The following is a 26,768-nucleotide window of genomic DNA, read 5'->3' as shown; positions in this document are numbered from 1 at the left end:
TGACTGGATAAAGCCCTGAGCAACCTGACCTGACCTCATGGCTGACCCTGCTTTGGGCAGGAGGTTGGAGGTCCCTTCCAGCCTGAATGATCCCATGACCTGAATGTCAGCAACTGCAATTACTAGTCACCACAGGAACTGATACAGCCCTGATCCTGGCACTGGTGTTACCTGTCTACATCGCTAAGACTGTTATGCTTCCAAGGGTCATCTAAAATTAAGAGTGGGAATGATAGAGTTATTCCCTAATCCCAAAGGTTGTTACTTTCATGGAAAAAGCCTAAGATCAAGATTTAAAAGATGCACTATTTAATCACAGCCCTTAGTCTCCTGCTGCCTGAAATGCTTAAAGCTTCTCAACCTGAAGATTTTATGAGTAACTGAAATCCCTTGTGAAAGGAGAGATTTCACTTGTGAGCTGCAATACACTTCATTTCTCTCTGAAATACCACCTGCCTGTGAAGATTAATTGGGTCATGTAACTTTTCCAATGAAATAATGAAGCTATTGATGGGCTGTCTGTTGAGGACACCAAATGCTGCTCTAAAAATGTTCCTCTTGCAGAGATTGCTTCAGACCAAGCTATACAGCTTATATCAACCAGTCCTGTTCTTCCCAAATATTTGATATCTGTGCCGTTAATTACTATTTTTTGTTTAGGCTTTATCACAAGTAAGTTGGGACATCATTTTTAATGAATTGAGCTTGGTTATCGTCATGGTGAGCATCTGTCTTCTATGAACTGATCTGCAGACTTATTGGATGCCTTTCTAATTAACTCACAAATCTTCAGTAATATCACAAGTCCTTAGCTCAGGTCATTAGCACAGTATCGTTAGATTAGGAGTCATTTAAATATTTCTGTTTTCCTATGCAGAGTGTAAATATTAACTAAATTAATTAAGCAGTGTTTCCTAGTGGCTAGAGAATGCTCCGGGATTCACATGATCTGGCTTCTGTTCCCAGGTCTCCAGAGATTCCTTGTGTGCCTCAGTGACTACTTATCTTAGGAATAATGTCTATCTTTAGAAGTTACTTTGAAATCCCCAAGCTAACGATAAGACAAAAAGATAAATATATTTGTCAACTTTTCTAACTCAATTAACGTGTAGTTAAAAATACTTAAATTTGGGATCTTGAATAGTAGCTCAGAAGTTTCCATTGTAGTATCCCTACAAGAAAACAATTATCAATTGTCTCATCAGTTCAGGCATTAGGGACTGCACTCTTCTGCAGGTCAATGAAATAGTAATCACTAAGTTTCTGTCTGGATATGGCAGATGGACCAGCCTTAACTGATCCTTGTTTAACTATCTCTATACAAAAGGTATCATTTGCTCTGTCCTCTTGGGCATCAGTTCCTTTGAAGCAGTTTGGAACTTATTTTTTTGTGGAATAATTCACCTGCCAAATGGTCTGGGCTGCTCTGTCATAACATGAGCCTGCACTGCTCATTTGAGTGTGAGTATGATTATTTTGCCATTTACTCTGACTCCTAATAAGTTATACGTGCAAGTCCTTTCTTGAATTAAAAATGCAATGAGGTTGGGTCAGGGGGAGACACGAGTGTATTTACTAATAGGAGATAAGTCTATTCGAAAGTCTGACAGAGAGGTGAAGCAGCATCTTAGGCATTATTGCTTTCATGGATTCAGCTAGACTCTCTTTGTAGGACTGATCATCATTGTGGTTTTAGTCAGACACTGGCACAAACTTCAAAGAGAAGCATTGGATTCCCTATCTTTTATACATTTAGATCAAGATTAGTTGTGTTTCTGAAAGGTATGCTTTCATGAAATACAAACTCTTGCATTAACTGTTAGTGTAAGAGGATGTAGATAGATGTAGATTTAGTGGACAATTCTCTAAATCAATCTGTGAGAATTCAGAATGGAACTTCTGGCACTGACTCATGTGGCAAGTGTAAAAAATCACAGAATAAATATTTCTTTCCAATGTTAAGCAAGGGGAAAAAAAATCACTAAAATGGTATTCTTAATGCTTTCCTCTGAATTTTGCAGTAACATTTTTGCCTGAAGCTTACCTAGCTGCTTTCTCCAAGGATCCTTGCACTTCCTTATGATCGTACTCCTAAATACCTGACCTCACGAAATAATTTATTTTTAGCATAACTGCCATTCTCATCTTAAACCATCACCACCTAAACACACAAGACTAGAACTGAGTGGATCTTACTGCTTTTGGTTTTTTTCCCTGTCTTTTTTCCAGCATCTTTTTCACATCCTCTAAGGGAGAGGAGAGGTATCAACAACTGCCACTTTTCTGTCGCCGCTGCCCCTTGTCACCTGTGCTGGGTCCGTGCAGTGGGGAGCAGCATGGGAGTGCTGCCCCTACACATTGCCAGCCCTGTGCCTATGGCAGGTACAGGGTAGTGGAGCATGGCACAGTGACAGATCACTTGGGATACTCGGGGAGAACAAGGGTAGAGCGAGAGTGAAGGACTGGCTTATTTCATAGCAGCCTTGAGTCTCTGGGAACCCCAAATCACATCTTACAATAGATGGACAAACAAAAATTCATCCCACACAGCCGTAATTGAAAGACTTCTAGATATACCCAAACTAACAAAAAGTATGCTGGGGCTTAAAGCTTCTTTTCAGTCTTTTTAAGAAACTACTTAGTATTTTGATGTTTTCAAATGTATTGTACAAAAAAATCTCACCTTTATAGTGTGGAGAAAACGGCAGCACTGCTGTCTGGGGGCTTTTTTTCACTTCTATTTCTAAGCAAAATTCACAGTTATTAGAACTGCATGCAGTTAGTGGAAAAAAAATCTCTTTTTTTCCTGTTTTTCTACTTCAGGCTGTGTTCCGGCTGCCTGCTGGAGCTGCTTAACTTAAGGAATGGTCAGATAATCCCTCAAAGTGATTAAAAATGTTCTCACTTTCCAGCTGCTCTGGTCCCTTTCCCTGAGATGAAACAGTTGATTGTGTGGTTGGAACGCATCTTACTGTGAATGAAACCTGGTTTGCATAGTTATCAATTTTTTTTTTTTCCCTGTGTATGTAATCCTGACTACCACAATTAGGACAAACTGGGAGTCTCTCAGCTGTTGGTCCATAGTGCTTAACTGCTGTAACAGGCACATTGGATCTCCTCTGGTGACACTTGCAAGTTCTTGTTCGTCATTGACTAAATAGGTAGCAGACAGGGAGCCCAGCTGGTCTTCTCCTTGATACTGCTATTGAGGAGGAAGGGCTGGAAGAGGAGTGGACTGATCCGGTGGATCAACAATCAGCTGCGCAGCTGTTATTGACAACAGGGACTTGGTTTTTACAATCATGGGATCTTCCTTGAGCACTGAGGACTACTAGGAAGACGCAAGATCCACCTTACCAAGTGGGGCAAAATCTTCTTTCCCAGAAGGCTGGCCAACCTGATGAGGAGAGCATTAAACTAGAAATGATGGGGAGGGATGTGATGATGACCCACAATCAAGTGAGGAAGTGGTGGTCTGAGTTGGCAAGGAAAGGCTGCAGGGTGGAGTGGACAGGAGAGACCTCAAAACCAACCAAACAGGCCAGAGGGGGCCCACCCCAGGTGTAGGCACACAAATAAGGAAATGCCACTCTGGAAGAAGCTCTCACATGCTTTCTGCGAACTCAGTATGCCAGGGGATCTCTCCCTGAAGTGCCTGTACATTAGTGTGCACAGCATAAGAGCCAGTAGGAGTTCAGAGGTCCATGTGCAGCTACATGCATGCAGGATCACAGAGACATGGTGGGATTGCTGTCATGACCATCATGCAATGGATGTACGCTGGCTCTTTAGTCAGGACAGGCTGGGAAGGCAAGGAGGGGGAGTTGCACTTCAGCCCAGCAAAGGGAAGATGGTGAACGGATCAGAGCATCCAGCATACAAGAAGAGGCTGAGCAAGCTGGGACTGCTCTGCCTGGACAAGATGAGGCTCAGGGAGCATCTTGACGATGTATATAAATACCTGAAGGGAACAGAAGAGGAGAGAAACAGGCACTTCTCAGAGGTGTCCAGTGACAGGACAGTATCAATGGGCACAAACCAAAATGTGCGAAATTCCATCTGAGCACAAGAAAGCACTTTTATTGTGAGTGTGGTCACACCCAGGACCAGGTTGCCCAGAGAGAATGTGAAGTCTCCATCCATGGAGATATTCAAGACCTTACTGGACGTGGTCCTGGGCAACCTGCTCAGATGTGACCCTGCTTAAGTAGGGGGGTTGGACTTGATAAACTCTGCTTGAGTAGGGGAACTGATCTCAAGATGTCCCTGCCAACCTCTGCCACTCTGTGATTCTATGACCGAAGATAATAATCCTTCTCTCCTTTTGGTCTATTATTTGTTAGGGTTTTTTCCAAGCAATTTAAAATTTAATAGAAGAACAATACACATGCCTGGAGTTACCTATGAATGTTCTTCTGCCATATATACCCCTATGGAGAAGAGGTTTAATCACTTCAGTTCACATCCTGCATTTATAGTTAATACTTAGAGCCTTTAAGGAAATATTAAATAGCTAATTTCCTCTTGAAGTTTCAAGTTGCACATGTCATTGCATAGAAAATGATGGTGAGCAGCTGGGAGTTAATGTGCCATACACAAATTCTTATGAATCTGTATAATAGAGTATATACACATATTATTAATCTTGTAAGAATGATATAAAATGGCATAATACATCTTTTAATTTCACTGGAGATTTTTTGCGAAATAGGCTTTGATGACTTATGTTTCTTGACTATATGTTTCTATTAAAAGTTAGAGCTGGACACGTTTACGATGAAGTTTTGAGAACAGAATAAAAATAACTTTGTTAAAGACAACCTTTCATTTTGAGATTTTAACCGGTTTCTGTGGGAACATTTTATATAGTCCTCCAATATGATATGTATACTCAGATTTTTTATTTGTCTTTATGTGTCTTCTGGAAATCACCACACAAAGAAAAACAAAAGGGGGAATCGGAAGAAAGATGCTTACAAATATATCTACCTCATTGGATTCCTTCTTTCGTCAAGAAAGGGTGGTAAGCATGACAAGCTTGAGTTGGTAGTGCAGCCCCAACTCGGTCGCAGCTGCAAGAGCTTTTCTGCTTAGAGTTCGAATCACTTTCCTCTGGGGGAAGACAACAGTCCCTGTCAGAGCTTTTGGTGAATTTGTTGTTGCTCCTGTTTGGGGCAGGGAGTGCCACTTTGCTGTACGTTCAGTACAGGAACCAGCCCCACCAGGAAAGTGCCTGACTCTAACCACCTCTTCTTCTGCAAATTGAAAACTGAGTTACCAAGCAAATAAACAAAATAGTAACTTGATTTTTCTGTTTCTTCACATCATGGTCTTAAAGCATGGAAGCGTGAGTCCATAAAGTTCTTAGTTTGAAAGGGTTTCAAAGCGTTTCACCTGCAGATGAATACAGGACAAACACCAAGTGCTTTGGATCCATTGCCTGTGCAGTACTGAGGGATTTTGTGCTTGAAGTCCAGAAGTCCTCTTCTGCCAGGGAATCAGGAGTGATTTCTAGCTGAAGACTAAATTCTTGATATGAATTTATGGCAAAAATAAACATCATTCTCTCTGTGTTCTATCTAAAGTGTCTGGAATGTGTCATTTGCACAAGATGATACAAAAGGGCATTGTCAGGTTGGCAATTACATCTTGACTTCGTTTTGACTGTACTTTCCTGAGAAGTTTTGCCTCCAGTCTGATAGCAACAGCAGCAGCCACAAAATCTCCAAAACACAGGGCTGGTGGGAGAATGCAGAGTTAGGCATAGAACAATATGTGTGTAAAACTAATCTGATTTATGACATCTCTAAATGTAAGGAAAATACGGTTGTTTTCATAGAATTTTTTTCAACATTATGCAGAAAGGATTTTAGCTTATGTTTACTAACCACTAACTAACATTCTTGTCTGCACCTTGAAATAGAAAGTGACTCTCTTTCTGTTTCTACTTGAGCCAGATGGCAATCCACACATCACTCTGAATGGTGCAGCAAAGTCCCTGAGCTTTTCTTAAAATGTGCAGCCTGCCTTACTTCTGCCAAATTAATCAGAATCGCAAACTTGCTCTCCATTTGTTATCATCAATAAAATAAGTTAGAAAGGCTTTTGTAAACAGGTCATTGTCCGTTCATGCGTTCAGTCTGGGTGCTATCAGAGCACAAAGACCACTGGCAACGCGTGCCTGAATATTAAATAGTGTGCTGAGAACTATTGCTGTCTTCATGCAGCTGTTTGTTCTTTCCATACAATCCATATAGTCAGGGAGGAAACATACACTACAGTGCCCCACTATGGGACAGAGGTTTTTTTTAATAAATCAGAAAAGAAACATGAAAATGTCAGCTTAATCAAGCATTTAAATTTTATTAATCAAGTCTAATTTTTATGAGTGCAAATAATCGCTGAAGCTGGACAAATTTGCTCTAGATTGCATCAGAAACATAATTTTAATATTTAATGGCCTGCTGAATTTAAATGGAGAATTATCTTTATGAAACATGCTCTTCATAATTTGCCATTAAATGAGAAATGAACAAATCAACATAAATCTTACATAAAGGTTATTTAACTAAATGTTGGTACTATAAATATTTTAAATGCATTATGCACTAATTTAACAGTTACACACTACACTATATAAAGATCTAAGTTGGGCAGAAAGCGTTTCTCTCCTGCAGCATAATAGAATGTAATACTGCAAGTGGCTATCTGGGGCTACAGTTAAAAGAGACCGTCCACACTGCAATTATAATCCCTGCGTCAGAGGCTTACATACAGTATCAGAGTATGTAGTAACCCCTTCCTAAAACTTTACGTGGCTGTTCTCATCCCAGTAGCAGTTACAAAAACCAAATGCACTACAGAATTGGAATATTTTGGCTGGTTTTGGTCACCTGAAGACAAAACAGCAAAACCCTACCCTAGATATCTCCAGTATTTAAAAACTTTGATTTTTTTTCTATCATAAACCAATTGATTTTTTAATTTATATTTTGCCACATCTTTCAAATATTGTCTTCCAATATTGTGGGCATCTAAAATAAAATTGAAGTTCACTGCACATAGAGGCATTTTCCATGAGACTGTTCTAATGATTTTTTTTTGCATTTGCATCAAGATTTACATGGCAACAAGATTCACTTGACAGGTTGTAGTGGCTATTGTAAATAATCAATATTATATAAACTAACATCAGTTTAATTTCTAGTAAAAATTCACATAATTATGTGAGACTTTTATTCATCTTTGGTTTGGTTTTCTTTTGCTTTAGCATATTTTAATTCAGCCTAGACCTTAGGGACTTTGGGATTGTACTGCAGTTTTAATGTATTTACCAAAATGTATCTCAATACCTGGAAAAAAATAAAAATTTAACTGAAATTACAATAATACGTGTATAACACATATTGTCACCTAAAATCCATAACTCAGCTTTTTTCTACCAAAAAACTTGTTAGCTCCAAATGTAATAGACTGTATAATACCCACAAGCTTAAAATTATTTGGGTAAATGGTGTTTTATAAGAGAAGCATATCTGGTCCTGCTAGAATCTGAAAACTATTTGAAGAGAAGTAATAATCACAGTGAAAACCAATATTGAGCCATTGTGTTGTTAATAAGATAGTTTATCATGAGGTTTTGCCCAAGAATACTAGCTCGCAAAATTTTGTGATGGTGTTACTTTTAATAGTCCTACACAGTAAACTTGCCGTTGATATTTAGCCAAGCAAAGAATGTTTTTTTTCATCCTGCTGAACTAAAAATGAAGCATTCTAAGATAGATCTGACATTTCGAGTGTACAGTACATCTTGAAGCCTTTAGATGGAGACATACTTCAAATAAACACCTAATATTCAGTTCACAGTGCATTGTATAAGTACAAGAAAGAGCTAAAATAAATGAGAACCAAATACTGAAAGAAATATAGAGAAAAAGGCCTAGTACTTGTGCCATTTTTATCTTAAAAATGACTTAGTCTTAACTACATTGGCAACTGAATATTGAGGGCATATAAAGCTGACAACAGGAAAAAGGTTACATGTTCTTGTATAATAAACTGTATTTATTGCCCATGCGTGTTGCCAAGAAATTTATTATACTGCAAATAAAAATTCTGTTGTTGACATTACAGAACTACATGTAATCAGTAGCATGCATCAAAAGGCATCTGATAGCCATATTAAAGTCTCATTTCCTATTAAGAAGCAGACTAAATTACAATATGAGCACTTCCCAGAATAAGCTAACAAAATGCATTCTGTAAGAAGAAATAATTGTATTTGAGTGTCTGTAAAAATCAGGAAGTATTTTAGCAGTAAAGTACTAATGCTTTTCTTTTTAGTCTGCTGTCTTCTGTACTGCAATATATTCAACCTTACTGGCAAGCTTATCACACTAATTATTATTACATCTAGTGGTTCAGTTATCTTGATGATTACTGCAGATGAAATACCCCAAGGTCAAAACATTAATAGTATAAATCAGGATGGGTTGTATTCCAGATATACTACATTATTAAATCAGAATCTGTTAATTTGATTTTTATTTTCCTTATAAATGTGGTGTAAAAAAGGTGGACATTTTAATTAAGCTGTATCTCCTGTAAAGTTTCTCCTCGACAATTCCATGAAAGAAGCAGACGTCGTGTTGTGAAAATGAGCACAAAAGTGCTGCTATAGTGGGCTTATTGACAATGGACGTCTTTGCTTCAACTTGAATTACTTGGAAATGACGTGAGAGAGCCCAGGTGGTTTCATGCATCCTTCTTAATCCATACACACTGCACAATTTTATATTACATTCGCACATAAACACTGAATTGAGTGACAAACTTACGGTACAGTTTATGTCGGGACAGTACGAATTAACATGAAATCTAAACAGTCCCGAACAGTACAATTCTGATCACATTCATTGCACATCTAAAATGTGTTTAATTCAGAACAAAATCTCATTCTCTCTTTTATTTTGTCTTATGAATGTTAGTACCTTTATGTGAAAATACAAATGTCTGCAGATATTTTGACACCGTAACATGTGATATAGCATAAAGTGTTTTCTTTTGTTTTTCATGTGAAACCTCCTCTGTTTGAAGAACTACATCAAGTAAGATATAAGCAAATCTAGAGAAGTGCTAATGGGAGGCAGGGGGTATTGCTCTACATTAAAGAACATTAAGGTAACAGTCATCAGGGTTATCTGCAATCTGGTAGTGCCTCTCCTTTTATTTTTTCTTTATTTTGCATATTATTGCAGAGCAGATATCTGGTATTGTTAACATGTAAAGACATGAAAGTATCTTCTGTGCAGGTGTTTCTTTTGGATCGGCTAAAGAAATTAGAACAGAAGACAATTCATGGAGTGCCTTGCAGTTTGCACATTTTGTATGAGAAATGTCAGGCTGATACCAAGACAGAAGGACCTTTCATTAAAAGTGGCGTTAAGTTTCAATGTGTCATTTTTCCACAGAATCTTTAGATCCAGGAGGTATTTTAAAGTTCTCTTATGGGGTTTTGATTCAACAGGCTTGCAAATAACTAGAATCCAACCATACTTGCAGGTGTTGAGGTTAGAAGTCAAAATGAATTATTTTCTCAGAAATCCTATCCTGTTTGTTAGTCAAGAGATCATCTTTAGAATAAATGCAAGTTGTACTTAATTGTCAGTTTCCTCAGAAGACTGTGTTCTAGTCCACAAACAGGTTTTCTTCGGAGTGCAAACGTGGTGGTTGTGATTCCTTCTGGTAACCAGGTGTAACGTAGCTGTGCACCATTGCTGCTGCAACAGAACAGACGCTCCTCCAGTCTCCTGTGGATTATGAATTGTACAGTATTTATAGACTGAGTTCCTCAAAGAGGGTGGGAATGGATCAGGAACAATGGCAGTACGTAGGAATTAGACTGCAAGCTTCTTCTGGTTAATAAGCTTTTAATAGGGCTATTTTGCACAGGAAGGATCTTACTTTGCAGCACTTAAACATCATCTGCTTACTGTTTGGCCATGAAGTAGCTGACATGCTGTATTTGAGGCCATCTACGTGTGTTTTTTAAAATGTCATCTGTATTAGTATTACATTCAAGGGACAGTACCAAGAAACAGGTTCTTTCAAGACTTTCTACGAGTAAGCGGCATATAAGTCTGTGACAAGTGACATTACAGAAGGTCATGTCACTTTTAACTGCTTGCATTAGATCTTTCTGATTTCCCCAGTGCCCTTCCTTTGTTTGATTAATACTACTTGATTTCAAGCAAGGTATCAGAAGGCATAATTTAGAGTGGGGCAATCTAAGATTTTTTGCCGTAGAACTTTTAATAAAATAACTCTAATGTTTCATTTTGTCTTCATATGCTTTTTGCTGTCCTCCCTCCCTCTCCTCTGCTTCCTTCCTTGTCTCCTCCCTCCCCCCATTGTACCTCCCCCAGGTACAATGTTTGACATAGCGATCCAAATAACTACTGTGTTCCTTCAAACCAAAGCAGCACACGTGCACTTTATTTGAATAGCAACGAGGTTGAATCACAGGAGAAAAAATTCCATTGTGCATTTTTTTCTACAGGATTCTTACTACAAGGTTAAACTGAAATCTGTTGCTCAGATTCACTGTACCTCTCTTGAACAGCCTTGCTTTGTTCTGCAGAAGGAGATTGTACTTCAGCATACAGCTTTTGTAAGGCTTCAGTGTACCTATTGTTCATATATCATAAGATTATGAAGAATCTACTTTCCTGGTTTTAATTTGTGTCAAAGTTCTGAAAGCACTTGTTTTGGTGGTTTAATAAATTGTATTACTGTGTCTGTGTTGTCTGAATGTTCATTTTTTTTTCCTTTTGACTCTTCCTTTTGAATTTCAAGACAAGTGAAAGCATGGTCTATGTTTCATATACTTTAAAGAATCGTTTATGCATCGTGGGCATAGGAACACTTTTACTACATTTTATTTTGCTACAATAATTGAATTCTGTTTTCCTTTCCAGACAATTCACCACTCTAAAGCTCAATGTAATTGATGATATGACTGACCTAGAACAAGAGCATAGACTGGTAGTGGCTTTTGAATTAAAAAATGGAATGGAGGAGCTGGAAATCTGGGCTCAGTCCTGGCCTTCAGGCGATTTCAAAGGACTTTTTATGTCCTTTGAACAAGTTAACATTTTGCCACTCTATAGAAGCTTGTAAAGTAGTTTGAGATCATTAGATGGGGAAGAAAAAAAAGTGAGTTTGAAGTGTTATTATCCGGATAATTTAGAATGGGTATTGTCATGCAAGTGATTTCAGTGAGGTGCCATCATTTGCAACAATTTTAGAGGTTTCCAATTCAACTAATTGTCTCCATGCTAACTTTAGCACTAATGTGAGATAGGCATTCTGCTGTTCAATCCTGTCAAGACAAGGAATTTCTGGATGTACATAAAAGAGATCTTTAAGTGTCTGGGGAATATTAATGTTGAAAAGTAAGAGACCTAGTGAGTTTAGTCAGCTCCAGGCGTAGGCAGTATCTGAGTCAACAGATTCAGGTTTATACCTTGGGCTTTAGTCACCTAACGATGTAATTACAGACTTTCTTGTGTGTGGCAAAACTGATTTAAGAGGGTTTCCATCTCACTGAAGCCCTTAACAGCTTGTTTTCGTCCTCTCTTCTAAGTTCACCATTTCCTCAGTAGAGCTGATGCCAGTGTTTCTGGAGCTGCTCAGTAAACTGAGTCACTGAAACCATCCGCATTAGTTTTAGGGTGGGTTTTTTTGAAGAACTTGATCAGTCCAGTGATGTAGTTTACAGCTCAGCTCCCCAAACACTTGGAACAGGCTGGGGGAGATGACAGTGAGCTACCAGAAGAGGACAGGAACAAGGAGGTGATGCAGGTGATGCACCTGCATCACCAAAATGCCTTTGCTTCCACAGAGAGGTCCATGAAGACAGGACCTCTCAGGCACCTCCAAATGGGATGCATAAAATGGTGTACTGAGCTAAGCAGGAGCTGACAAGCATTTCAACAACATGTTCTCAACATTTCTCTGTGCTGAGAGGTGTGACTATCCCAAACTCTGTGGGCAGTGTCTCTGATCCCCTTTCTTTAAGAAATGGAGCAGAGCTGGCCTAAACAGGAAACAGGAGAAACTGGTGAGGGAGGCTTCTTCTTCACAGATAGTGGCTAGAGCCTAGCCTTGATTCTTTCTTCAGTCTGAGGGGATTCACCAATACATCTTGGCTGGCGTCAGGTCAGAGGCTGCAGAAGATTCAGTCAGTGAGGCTCCTGATAAAATTGTTCTTCCGGGCAGGAAAGAATTCAAGAGTAATTTTTCTTTAATTGCTCAGGTCATACTTCTTCCTTGAGCTTTTGTACATGCTCAGTCTTTACTGTTTCTTTGTATTTCTAGTCTTTCTTTTGATTCTAAGGTCCAGGACAGAGGAGCCAGTAGACAGAATTGGAGGTTCCTTCCCCTCCAAAGTCCCAAGGTCATTGTTAGAGGTGTTTGGGGACTGGGTTCAAACAACGATGAGCAGCTTAAACTGGAAATGTTTTGAACTGGACAGAGTATGTGGAGTGCTCTGTGCATGTTAAATCGATCTATGTGTTGTTTACATTTTGCATGGGCCCATGTAACATGATCAACTGGGATTTTCTTGATGGTTGAGCTAACTCAGAGAAAGACATCTGATAAACACACTTTTTTTCTTTAAGTTCTTCTCTTTCCTGAATTTGGCTCTTGGATAGTGTTAAGTCCCTTTAGTTCTTGGACATTGTCGTGGTTTAACCCCAGCCAGCAGCTAAGCACTACGCAGCCGCTCGCTCACTCCCCACCAGTGGGATGGGGAAGAGAATCAGAAGGGTAAAACGGAGAAAACTCGTGGGTTGAGATAAGAACAGTTTAATAATTGAAGTAAAATAAATTAGAACAGTTAAATAGGCAAAGCAAAAACCGTGCACGCAAACAAAGCAAAGCAAGGAATTCATTCACTCCTTCCCATCGGCAGGCAGGTGCTCAGCCATCCCCAGGAAAGCAGGGCTCCATCACGCGTAACGGTTACTTGGGAAGACAAACGCCATCATACCCAATGTCCCCCCCTTCCTTCTTCTTCCCCCAGCTTATATACTGAGCATGACGTCACATGGTATGGAATAGCCCTTTGGCCAGTCTGGGTCAGCACCCCCCACCCCCCACCCCGGCTGTGCCCCCTCCCAGCTTCTTGTGCACCCGGCAGAGCAGGGGAAGCTGAAAGGTCTTTGACCAGTGTGAGCGCCACTTAGCACCTATTTAGCAACACTAAGCACTACTTAGCAAGAACCAAAGCATCAGTGTATCATCGACATTGTTCTCATCCTAAACCCAGAACACAGCCCCATACCGGCTACCAAATGAAAATTAACTCTATCCCAGCTGAAACCAGGACAGACATGGACTTGATGATAATGTCCTTGGAGCTGTGTTGGGGAGGGTGGTGATTATGAAGTTGTAATTTTAATGTGTTGTCTTAAATGACGAGTAAACGTTTGTAGCTTCACCTATATAACAAAGTAAACTATTGTTTTAGGTGGTGGCAAGTCTGTAAAATAGGCCAAAGTATTAATGTTTCATTTCAATGACTTTTCCCTTCTCTTGTCCTTTTTATGCATGTTTTATAATACATGGTATACATTTTTTGCATCCATACTATGACACTGGGCTAGGTGGATCTTTGCTGACCATCGTTATGGATGTTCTTACATCCTAATAAGTACTTACATATAAATAATGATGTAAAGAGCCACATTATTTTCTGGTTATAATTCCACCAACAGAGAATTTTCTCCATAGGGTAGGCTGAAGACTTGATCACAGTGTTACGAGAGGCGGATTTGTGAGTTTTAAGTCTGAATCTGCAACTGACCATCTTCGGAAAGTCATTTAATCTCTCTGTAAACTAGATGTAATAGTGGTTCATTTCATGCTTATGCTGTGATTAATAATTATTAATATTTGGAGAATGAATTGAATGCATGTGTATATTTCACAGTGTTAGATTGAAAAGATTCTTTAAATGTAAAATACGTAGATGCAGATATGTAGCAACTTCAGCTAGCAATGAATGTCCAGAAAGTTAGATGCACAGACTGTATAAAATCACTGTTAAGAAACACAGTGCTAATGCTGATAGAGCATATGGTATATATCATTGTTGTAGTTCATAAGCAGATAAGCTAGTATGAATTTATTCCCAGCTTTGTATTCTTCAAAAATCTCTTGGTGAATGCTGTAAATTCTATTAAAAATGTTGCGCGTTTCTGTAGGTAACAGTAAATTTAAAGCAAGCATTTGTGTGTGCTGCATAGGCACCAGCGGAGCTGACAAAGAATTCCTTTAGTTAAAACAATCATACACTGAATTTTGAACTACCTTTTAAATACTTAAATTGTCAAGCAAGCATTTTGTACAGGAATGGTTTTCAGTATATAATTCCCTAATGTAGGTCAATTAAAGCTATAACACTTTCCTGAATTTGAATCTCTTGATCAAGTGTTTTTTCCTAGTTGTACATTTTCCTTCTGTGCATTTATTTCAAATGTTAATAAAGTTTTCATCTACAAAAGGTTTAGAATTGACAGAACAAAACTCTTCCTTTTTAAATCATGACAACTACTACTGTTTCTGTCTGCAGGTAGTGGAGGACATGCTAGAGGACGAGGAAGAAGAGGATGACAGAGATGACAAGGTAATTATCTTTCCTAGCACTTGGGTATCTGGGGATGGGAGAATTTAGACATGACACTGTTTTTACAGACAGTTAAAAAAGGAGTTGAAGTGTTTTAGTCCAGAAAATTGGACAGAGCTGTTTATCATCCTAACAATGCTACAGTGTGTTGCAGGAAAGGATAGAGGACTATAAATCCTGCTTTTTTTTTTTTTTCTCTCTTGGTCCAGAGCTGGGTCAAATATTTTTTCTGCCAGGAACAAAAATAATTCAGCCTGTCTGGAACTTGATAGCTCTTGTGAAGATAACTGCAGTGACAACTGTTTTTGAAGGACAAAAATTTGTCCTGTCTTGAGTATTACAAATAGGGCTGCACTTTAGGGGAAAAATGGTGTAGAAATAGTAACTCCATACTGGTTAAAGATGGGATATTGACATCTATAATTTTCAGAGAATTACTTGGTAGAAGAGTGGCTGAAATGTTTTGCACTCTGTATGACATTTAAATAATCACAATTTTCATAGACATCCACTTGCTTTGAAGTTGGCATTGTGGCCCAGCAAGCTGGGAAACTGTTGCAGATCATTCAGCTATTTGAGCAAACGCGGTTCAGTTTGGAGGCTGCTGGTTGGGTTGAGGATTGCAACCACAGTAAATAACAGCTCATTTCCACATCTTATTGAGCCAAGCTATGGGACTGCTTGGATTGGTTGTCCCCCAGGGAGAGGGAGAAACCAGAGAAAAGAAATTAGAATGACCTTGCACCACTGAAGCAGTGGCTAGCACTGGCGGGACGACTTTCTGGTGAGACGAGTGCAGGAAAGACAGCCCTGTTGTTGCTGGTATTTTCATACCAGGAAGGTAATATTTGTGGAAGAGAGAAAAGGGAAAAACAGATAATTTTACAAGAACTCTGAATTAAAATACAGATGATTTTGACCTTCACAGATGTTCCCCCGCTTCTGTTGTAGTAAAGCAATGAATTTTTTTTTTGAGAGGAGAAAAACAGTGTATCTTAATTTATGCCCTTGACCTTTGTTTCTAGTTGAGATGTACAGTTATATACCACTGTAAGAATTCATCTGCTGGCAGCAGCATCTGAAATGTCAGAAAATTCACCATGATTAGTTAATCCCCTGAATGATTATTTTTCTGTTAGCTAACACCTAAGATCTGAGAGATGATAAAAAAAGAGTATTTTCCTCATTCCATTGCCAGCTCAAACATTTTACAATTGACAGAAAGTTATTATGTGAAATTCTTCTATACATCACTTAAATCGTTAGCTACATCATTTCAGAATCGTCAAACACTGTAGTAACAAAACCTTCTTTTACAAAACACGTATGTGATGTTTTTTAGCACTAAATGATATGAGCATACACTTCTGGCAATAAAATATATGATTTATTGCAAAGGTCAGTCATGTAGCTGTGGAGGGCTTGTATTTTAACTCAACATGCTGGCTTTGAATCATCATTTCTCTTCTGATAAACACTGATCTGCCATCCATTTAAAGCCATTTTCTCCCATTTCTTCCTGCTTTATTATTAGAGCTGGTGCAAAAGTATCATCCCAGTAGTGTGTGTATTTCTGGATATTTTAATAACTGTGATTAGTTCACAAAGAATAGTGCTTGACTGCTTGTAGTTTAAGTTAGCCTATGTAGTTACTGCTTAGTGGGTTTTGGAAATTGCTAAACAAGCTCCTTTAAAAGGGAAGATGAGGGTGGCGGTCAGCCCCCCCTACTCCCCAATTCTCTGGCGCTCAACAGATGCCAGGCAAAATGTACCCAATTAGAAATATCACTCAATATTTCTCAATGTTTCAATGTTGTGATCTAATATTCAGCTTTCTCAAATTGACACCAGAGTTCAAACATTTTTCTAGATCTAGTTAGCAAGGTTGAATAAAAGTGAGTACTGACATTACTGTGTGCATTCAGTGAGCCCTTTTATTGAATATTTAAGAGCTGTCTTTCTGTACAGAAGGTGTTTAGGTTGATTTTTATAAATTCAAAGCTGTCTTCATTATTGCAAACATTTTGAGTTCTCCTTATTGAATATGCTGTTTGAATGGAAAACTACACTTTTTAAAATAAGCATGTATGGACGACCATGTATATTCAGTACTCTTTGCAGTGGGCATTATTTTGCACAGGGCTAAACTGTAAAACATAAGTGCATAGTTAGGACTGAGTTGTTTGTCGTTAGTAGCTGGTAGGGTGTTTTTTCATTTCTGGTGCACTAGACGTACTCTGTTAACTACTGCTGTTCCTCTTACAGCTTTCTGTCAAAATGGAAGGGTACAGTTTTGTATTATTTTAATTCATATATGTGTTTTCTTAAAGCTGTGTGCAGAATGAGGTTTTGTAAGAAAACAAATGCACGTTTTGTAACACCAGCTGGTAGTGGCCTCTGGCTTTTATTATTTCTCTGTTTTTTCATACAGTATAATAGAAAAGTCAGGTAAATGGGTCTTCTTATGCGATAAAAGTAAAAAGATTAATAAATGTGCCAAAGCCTCACTTTAATTGAAACTGAAGCATATGTTGCAAGTATGTAAAATATGTCCCAGATGTTTGACCATGGCCAGTGTCTTTGCTCTCCCTGATTACCACAAGGCAGCTATTAGTCCTGTAACCTTTGGACTTAACGGTAAATGGGGTATTACATGGCACAGAACTGGAGCACCTGTTTTCCATTCAGTAAAGACCCCTGGCAGGCTTTACCTAAGCCTATCCATATGTTTTCACTTAGCAGATTGTTGGGCGATTATGAAAAGTGTCTTTCTTTAGAGCCAGCTTAAATATTAGTCACTTGCTCACAGTGAAAGGGCAACTCTTTGGCTACTTGATGAGGTCCGTGTGGGCATGCACTGATGTAGGTTACAGGATGTGTGGTGGAGGGACGTTGCTCAACATCCCTAAATTGCAGAGTTACAGAAGTAATAAACTGAAGATGATGAATGCTCAAATATATGTAATTAGTTAAAGTAATGCATTTTATTAATAGTGCTGTGTAGTACTGAGAGGAGTTTGACAAGGTAGATTTACACTTACCGTATTACTTAGTCTCATTCTAACATACTGGATTTCAGGAACTTTTTGTTCACCCTCTGCTCCACTTAAGGTAGACAGGACTGTCAATTTAAGGTCATAGGATGGTTTTTTTTTTGCTGGAGAATATTAACTTTCATCTTCAGTTGCAATATGACTAATAAACTAGAATGGCAAGTATGCTTTTTTTTACATCAGTTACAAAATGGTGCTTAGCAGTGGAATGCTTTTTTTCTCATTTTGTTTCTTTGTCATATTATGTATTTAGGAACTAAAAAAGATGTTGTAGTTTATTTGGCTCAGGCATTTGTCCTTAGTTTAATATTAGTTTTTCCAAGAAATACCACTGGATTCTGCATTCCATATGTTCTGTACCGCTTGCTAAACCTATGCCAACCACAGATTTACAGTTTAATCTGATTTCTCTCTCTCCGCTCTTTCTTTTTTGGCTCCCTTCCAAACACTGGCTTACACAGTATCTTAGCAAATAAGGGTCAGTTAAATTACATGAAGTCAACTTATCAACAAGCTATCAAAAGGATTTTTACACAGTTATGTTATAATAATGTAGCGGTCAATATGCATAATCTATGTATATAGGATTTTAGTTTGTCATTTAAAAAGTTGAGGTGTGCTTTTCACATAGCTTTTTTCTTTGAACAAGCTCCAGATAAGATTTCAGATTATAAAGAATTTCAGCTCAACATTTTGCAGAAAGTCCTAAGCATGCCACAGAATGAGGCCAGTGAGCAATGCTACTATTGCAGATTTAAGTGGTGGAAGATGCACAGTATGAGCACTATTTTATTTTACCTTTTTATTAACAGTAACAATATTTTATTAATACAAAATACTCATTTGCACCTTCGGCTACTCTCTCTCTAGGCTTCCATTCTTCGAAAAATCCTTTGCAGTTCTCAGTCAATGTTATTATGTTCCAAGATAACTACAAGCTTTTATAATTAAAGGTAGTTGAGTCAAATTAAAATTTGTTTTAAAGCTTTTAAGCATCCCTGCTGAGAGGTACTAACTTTGTTTTCAAGCCAAGACACGTTCGTAACCTGTCTCAGAAGCACGCCCTGCATTTTTACCATGAGTAGAGGAGGAGAAAAGATAACTCCGATGTAGCCTATATTTTTATATTCTATAAAAGAGAAGATTGTAATCTATCATAGTGGCAGTTATTTCCTATAAAATAAATGGTGGAAAAACAGTCCAGAAATAGGGAATGAGTTCAATGAACAGAAAATTCCAGAACAAATAAATCCAGAGGTTCACCTATAGCTTGATTCCACCATTAAATTCTACATGAACATAGCACCTAAATACTACACTGTAAATACAAAACTAACAACATCTTCTAGTGAAAACTGTAGCTGCACGTGAAGTTGCTGTCCCCTAAATGCTTAGCTAGACTATGTGTACTTATCAAACAAACCTACCACAGGGCAATCTAGAGTACATATAGCTGCAAAAGTCAGACCTCTCGGTGCAGTTTGATTTCAGCTCAGTGTAGTTATTCATATAGAGATGGTGATAAAAGGCATGTGGTTTTTATAAAAATTGGGATGATGGTGTAGACTGCTTCAACCCATACACTGGAATATCAGCTGATGCTGTTTCTGATCATTGGATCACCCCCAAGTCACAGCCATGGAGCCAAGGATGTACCTTGGATCATGTGGAGCCTTTGCACAGGAGCTTCCACACAGAGCAGTCTTCATCCTGCCCCGTACTGGGGCATCGGATGGGCTTCATGATCAAAGTGTGCACCTTTGAAAACAGGTAACCTGGACAGCCTTCTGAGAGGTTTAGTTTTAGTGAGATAAGGCTTCTTCATCCTGGTGCAGTCCTGAAATACTATCAAAATTAGTGGAGTAAAATAAGTGTTAGTGAGATCAGAATCTGAGGTTTATATCTGAAGTTTGGCACTCGAGGAGGTGTGTGTGTGAGATAGTCCCTGGGGGACCATGTGTCTATAAACTGTTGAATGAATTACACTCATCCATGTACGTGGTTTTTTTCACCTGTGACTAATATAGTGTGGGTAATGTTCCTCATTTATTAAGTAATCCAAGTATAATTCAATAAATTATTAAATCAAATGAAGAATATGTCTTAATTATGTTAGCTGTTTCAGAATGTGACATAATTTTGCCTTACATTTTTCCTCTACCCTTAATATTATTTCTTAATATAACTAAGCAGATGGAAATTCTTTGAGACCAAGCAAAGGTTTGTTTTCACCTAGCTCCACAAAAAGTAACTTTATAAAATGGGGTGTAGTAAAAAAGTCTGTATGGTCTTCTCTTTGACACAGGGGAGAGAAATGATGAGTGTTGAAAGAAACGACCAAAAGCTTTTACTGCTAGGTTCTCTTTGAAACCTTCCTATGTGTGCAGGTTGGTTTACTCCTTAGCTCCAAAGGCATCCATCTGTTATGTGGCTTCAAAAGTGGTGAGAATGGACCATTCCTCATTCTCTAACAGAGTTTTTTAACATAGTTTCACACAGAATCATGAGACCTGGGCTCTGTTTAAGCTGCTGCCATGATCCGCTTGCAACTCTAAGCAGGCCATGTAGTCACTGATATATGAGTATTTGCCAGCCACCTGAATATTTCTTCAGGTTTATTCATAGCTCCCCATTTTTAGCCTTCCAAAGAACAGCCCCAAATAACTGTTTTAGAGAGATGCCTTTTGAACTTGTTCTACAGCAAAGTGTAGAGCGCATAATACAGAACAAGTCTTCATCTAAGTCCCACAGAAAGCAGAGATGGTAATGGGTAAGACACAACTTTGGAAGCCTAGTAGTAGAAAAGTGGTGGTTGAGATGTGCTAGCATGAGGATGAGTGCTGCATGGACCCAGTCCCTAGTGGCAGACATGTGGCTGACACAGTGTACGTGAACGAGAATGAAGGATCGGCAGAGATGACACTGTGGGAGAAGACGATGCCCAGCAACGTGTCTCTTTGCAAAATGGACGGCATGTTGTGGTCTGGGTTTTCAGGTGAGGTTTGATGCTGAGGCTCGTAGCACAGCACAACTGAAAATCTGCCTTTAAAGCTAGGTGTGTGCCTTTGACTTCACTGAAATGCTTGTAAGAAAAATTGCAATCTCAAAAATTTGCCAGTACAGTTGATCAGGCATTGCTGTGCTTCATGGAGAAAGATACGGGAAAATAAATTGCAAGTTTTTGCGAACAATACGCATATATTTTGTATGCAGTTTGAAGTATCTGTGTGTCGGTAGAAGATTTTATATTGTTTACTTAATGTTGGTATGTGGATCAGTGATGAAGTTGCTGGCCTGATCATCCAGGCAAAATATAATACTGACAAAATGAAAGAGGCACCCCTGCCCCAAAGAATTTAAGTGCAAAGCTCCTCCTAGAGGAGTGTGGTATGGAATTACAAAGTTGGCATTGTGCAGCAGCATCCACAAGGACACAGCAAGGAGTGGCAGAGAGCAGAGTCTGCTGCTACTCAGGTTTCGTTTGCTGGCAGATAAAGAGGTAAATTTGGCCTAAATAAAGTTTGTGGACAAATAGTGCATATAACTAGCTTCATTCTACTTCCTTTTCATCTTGTAGATGTGAATTTTATGCATTTACTGGTAACTTCTAGAAAAGCTCCAAAGGTGTGGCAGTTTACCAGGGTAGTTTGTCTTCTAAATGAATTACTGTGATCACCTGCGTCAGAAAGTTTTAAATACACTTCCATTCAGAAAAGGCAGCTGGTTCCACCCATCTCAGCAAAAGTTCATGTACATACAGCTCCTAACTAGCAGATGTCTGTAGATGCCTAGAGACTTTCCAACAGGAGTTCTGTTACCAGGCATCTTCCCCTCTGCTGCCCTGGAATATACATGCCTTTTGGGGGAAAAAAATATGTTAGAATACTGATCAATCGGACAATGTCCTCTCTGCCAAAAAAACCTTTGCCCAGTCTTCCATCCTGCACTATCTCTTCCCACTTTCTGTTAGAATAGTGTTTAAAGCAGCCCTTTGCTGCTTCGTTTTTGTAGCTTCTTGGTTTTGGTGTCTATTGGCATCAGGTGTGCACCACATAGGGAAGGTGCTTATTTCCCAGTACTCACAATCCAGCCTTGGAGGCAATCCTTTAATCATGGGAACTTTCCATTAAAAGTTCTGTAGATTTTAAAGCATAAATGCAGGGAAGAATATATTGGTTTTCAGTGTGGAAAAAGCATATATTTTTGTTGATATCTACCCTCCTGCTAGCAGAGACTTGAAAATAACCAGAGAGGCAGGTGACTGCTATGTGAAGGATGAGGCTTTCCTAATTCCGGTGAAACTCTATCTCTGGACAGTTTATGCAGCTTGGTGGGAGGTCTGGACGGGGGTGGGGGGAAGAGGCAGCAGTCTGCCAACCTTCAGCAGAAATTTGCTGAGCCAAGTAGCTGATTTGTGAATTCCCGCCTGTATCCTCGCAGAGCATCCTTTGAGTGGGGCAAGGACCTGCCACGGCTGCTTCTGCCTGGTGTGGACTCATGAGAGGTCAAGCACTGGAACCGAGTGCGGGGGGGGCAATGGATTTTCTGTGGCTTTACTGACTTTTCTGTTGAGTCACACGCCAGGGGTACAGATGCCCACCCATGAGCCTTGTGGGAGCAGCTCGGAGTCGAGGAGCCTGCAGGAGCAAGAGCTGGAACAGGCAGAAGTAGATGCAGACATAAAGAAAAAAAAATGTAGAGACAACTTAGGGAGCAGGGGTGGCCGGGTGTTGGGCAGGCAGGGATGTGGGGAAGGATGCCGAGATCTACGGCAGGAGAAGACAAGGAGGCAGGCAGAGGCCATGAAGCCCCAAGTGGAGGTTGGCTGGGGGAACAGGCATGGATTGAGAGTCCATGGAGGGAAGTGCAGAGTTTACCTTAAATCTCACATGCGTTAATTTTGGAGCGGTTAGCTTCTCCATCTCAGTAGTGCTTTGAATGTAGTCTTCGGTGTACAATTTAGATAGACTCGAAAATTAGAATTTATGGCATATGGAAAAGCAATAAACAGTTGTTTTAGCACTCTGGCTTAGTATTAAATGTGACTTAAGGACTGGGGTGGTATCTGTGTTATCTGCATGATCAGCAAATGCATGTTTGACTGGTTTGGGAGCAGATGAGGTAATACGATAGGTTAACATACAGCTGTAGCAGTCTGATAATGCAGTGTTTTTATTGATTGTCTAACTGAGTAACTACACTGGGTATTAGGTTTGCTTGTCACAGTGCTTAGTGCCTGGGGTAGTTGAGCAAGTTACTTTTCCACCGAGTTGACCCCAAAGTCCCAGAGTCTTTCAATCAAACTCCTCAGATTTCATACACTGGCAATTTCTTTCCTTTTCTAATGGACTATATTAAAGAAAATGTGTCACCTTTTGCACCATGTAATACTAAATCAGATCAGAATTCATGCACAATTATGTCAGTGGAAATCTAATATTACAGACCTGCTTATCTCAAGATAGCACATGGAAAAATAAACTTGCACAACTGACAGATTTACTTGATTCTACAGATAAGTTATTTGTAAGTAATTGAGCTGAGGAATGTATACGGATTATTTTCATACGTCTCAAAAAACATATAAGAAAAATGGCTAATAAATATTTAAGTATTCTTTCTTTCTTCTTTCTCTTTCTCCTATTTCCTTTCCCTTTTTATCTTTTCGTGGCCTGCTCAAGTGCTAAAGTAACAAAGTCCAGGATGGAAAAAACAGATTTTATGTTAGCAAACTGTTTTTGTTCTGAAGGCTAACAAGTTTAGAAAAACAAAATGGACACCACTCATTTATGTAATGTCACAGATATCTAATGGCATCTAGGTAACACAGAGCTCTGAGAAAAAAGCATTCTATCAAAAAAGTATTGCTTTCTGTTTTTCTTTAACAGTGTGAAAAAGTCAAAACACCGTTGCTAATCTGAAGCTTTCTTGCAATCAGAAATAGTAATTTAAGATCAATTGCTCAGCAGATGTGCTTTTTAGTATTTTACACAAAGGAATGGTGCAATTCCTCCTACCTTCAGCATGTATGGCAGTGCATTGTTATCCCTTCAGTGTATGGTATTAGCTGTAATTTAAAATCAAGTATGTTTGTTGGCCTTTAATTACTGCTTGATTAAAATTTTAAATACCAATAAGGAAAGAGTAGATAGAATCCTTTGGAATACCTTCTCTGCCACTGAGTAGGAGGCTAATTTGTGGTTGGATTTTTTTTTTTTTTTAATTTTGGGGAAATTTGAAATTTGTGTGTATGTTTACATGCACCAAAGCACCTTCTTGCCTATTCTGTGAAGTTCCAGGGCTGCTTTCCTTCCCACTCTCAAAGAACAAATGCTGCCTGAATATTTTAGATCAATACATAGCATAGAGTGAAGATCAAGAAACAGTTTACTCAGCTATTTTTCTGAAGTATAATACACACCCATGCATTTTGATAGAGGAATGGTTTGCATAGTAATAGTTGTGGTTTCTGGACAGTCTATTAAAAATTAAGACTGTGTAGTCTGTTCAGGGAAAGCTTGAAGCTGCATTATCAGAAATTACATTATATAATGTTATAGGCCAAGAGCTAGTTTGTTACTGAATAATTTTTTCAAACAGCTCTTAAGTTCTGTAACTCTTTTTGCCGATCTTCCTCAGGATATATTGATTCAGAAGAAAATGTTTTCTAACATCGTGATTTTTTTAGAAGTTTTATGCTGAATTTTGAAGTCTTAATGCATAAATATGAAAACGTCATTTCCTGAAAGTGCTGAAGATTTTTTTTCCCCAGTGAAATGTTGTCTGTTTATTTGATAATGGACTAAAAGTATTCAAATGACAGCTGTATAGTCCTTTTTGTTGGTTTGTTTTTGCAAATCAATGCCTACAAACTAAGGAGAGGAACTGCAGTGGCTCACTGAAAGTTGTTTTCAAACAAGACTAAAGGTGCTTTTCAAAATAATCTAATCAAGAATGTAATTAACATTTTGCTGGAGCACAACCCACAAAGCCACCTTAAGGTGTGAAACGCTGGTATTTTGGAGACACCCTGTTTCAGGAGACTGGAACTCGCCTCTGTGCCCAGAGACCCTTGGAGACTCTTTGTTCTTCAGACCGGCTGCCTTTGAAAGGAAAACACAACAACTGGGACCAGGGCCATGTTTTACTCTGACACCAGTCAGACTTCAAGGACTGCTCATTCATGGGCCATAGCCCCAAAAAGCCCCAAACAAAAGCCAGCAGATTCAAGAGCAGCACTTCACACTGTTGAAGCTCCCCACAAAAATTTGGTGAGAAACCCCTTAGCTAGTACTATGCAGCTGTTTGACGCATCGTCTATTGATCTAGTCAAAGAACAGCACAACTCTTGGGAGCCTGCTGGAAGAGTAATATAGTGCAAGTTCAACGTGTTTTATATCTCCAAATTACTGTTTTGATAAGGATCTCAGATGTCACCAAGATAGGCATAATCTATTGAGTCTGAAGAAATACCATTTGCTTTTAAAAGCAGGTCAGCATTAAAATGCAAGGAAAAGTAGAACATTATACAAGATTGGATGAAGTACGTAGAAGAGAGCCAGATTTTTTTTCCAGATGACCAAATCAGAGTTGTTATAAAAGGTAGAAAGTAATTCTTGAACCCTAGAGACTTTTTGGAATCAAATATATTGGGATTTTAAGTCATTTTTCCTGCCAATACAGTGTTTATTTTTTATTGTCAGAACATTGGAGGAAACTTCCTTTCCTGATGTTTTTTTTTCTTTTCTGTGGCTTGGGGATCAAATCATTCATTTCCCACCAATCCCCAAATCCTCAAATTTTTGCTCTGCAAAGCACGTTTTGATGCCAACTGCTGAGGTCTTTAACTGGGATGCTGGAATACCTGTTTTCTTCAAGGTTTGTTGGGGAAAAAGAAACAGTTTTAATATTGTACTTCCAGGTCATTCACAAGTATTACTGGAAGTACCTCAAGCACACAGGAATGTTGTACAGACTTTTCTTCTTTATTCTTATTTTAATACTTTCATATTATATACTTAATTATTATATGCTTAATTATATATTTATATTTTTATATATATTATTTTATACTTAATACATTTTAATGTGTGATTTCAGATTGTTAAGATGTCAGCAGTCTATCCATGTGTCCTGAACGAGAGTGGAGAAAGAAAGGTCTTTTCTCCTTACTTTAAACAGTTCTTCTATCTATTTCCTTTGCGTTGGCTAAGCACAGTGCCAAAGCCCTGAGGGAATGAGTCTGTGAATGGTGTCATTTGTCACAAGTATTAATAGTTCTAGGAAATTACTGTTTGATAAGGAGCAGCACAGTGGAGTAACTCTTTGAGCAAATATGGGGAGAGTGAGTCAGGGGAAAAGGTACAGGCAAGGCAGAGAGGAGAAAAGAAAGAGAAAGGCTATGTGCTTGTGTTTCACTGGGATAGGTGGGGACAATGGATGAAGAATTCGAAAGGACATTGTCTGCAGAGCTCTATATTTGTAGAGCATTTCCAATGTATAGATAAATTTGTGTGAATTATGTCTCTAAGATGATAAGCACACAGCAACTTGGAGTTTGTGGCCAAGTTACTACAATTCACTACACAAGGGGTTTTGGTTTTTTGCCCCACAAAATACATTGAAGTTTAGAAAACCTAAGTGATCTGTGTTCACAAATCCTTTGGGTGGAAAGGACAGCCAGAAGCATCCAGTCTCTGTAGTTGTACAACAGATTGCTTGAAGATCCAAGATTAAAACAAAATTCTACTGAAAACAGATAAAAAGAATTTGACCAAACTAGATTACAAAGTCAATTAAGACTTTTTAGGGAAAGAGGTAAGGAGGGAACAAATTCATCAGCTGAAATGCATAAGGGGAATAGGAAGGGATTTCTGCTTTAGCAATGAAAAAGAAAATGCCAAGGAAACAATGTATTCTTACTGCATGAGGAGGGAAATAAAATTAATTGTTTAAAAACTAATTGATTTTGGACATCCTTTAAAAATGTTTTCAGCAACAGAAAACAGGCAAAAATACCAGTT

General features: G+C 38.7%; 1 protein-coding gene across 3 annotated transcripts in view; it reads left to right on the top strand.

The window, feature by feature from the left end:
• Nucleotides 1–26,768, top strand: part of MCTP1 (multiple C2 and transmembrane domain containing 1) — a 282,391-nt gene that overhangs the window by 228,768 nt on the left and 26,855 nt on the right. For all 3 annotated transcript variants that reach the window (XM_087761501.1, XM_087761499.1, XM_087761500.1), the window contains one exon: nucleotides 14,639–14,692. In XM_087761501.1, the coding sequence (XP_087617627.1) occupies nucleotides 14,639–14,692 (54 nt within the window). The remainder of the gene's footprint in view (nucleotides 1–14,638; nucleotides 14,693–26,768) is intronic.

This window comes from Nipponia nippon, unplaced genomic scaffold (genome assembly GCF_047370975.1).
Source record: "Nipponia nippon isolate SJK-2023a ecotype South Korea unplaced genomic scaffold, ASM4737097v1 scaffold_24, whole genome shotgun sequence".
In the NCBI taxonomy this organism is placed as follows: domain Eukaryota; kingdom Metazoa; phylum Chordata; class Aves; order Pelecaniformes; family Threskiornithidae; genus Nipponia; species Nipponia nippon.
This window is presented reverse-complemented; position numbering and strand designations above follow the sequence as displayed.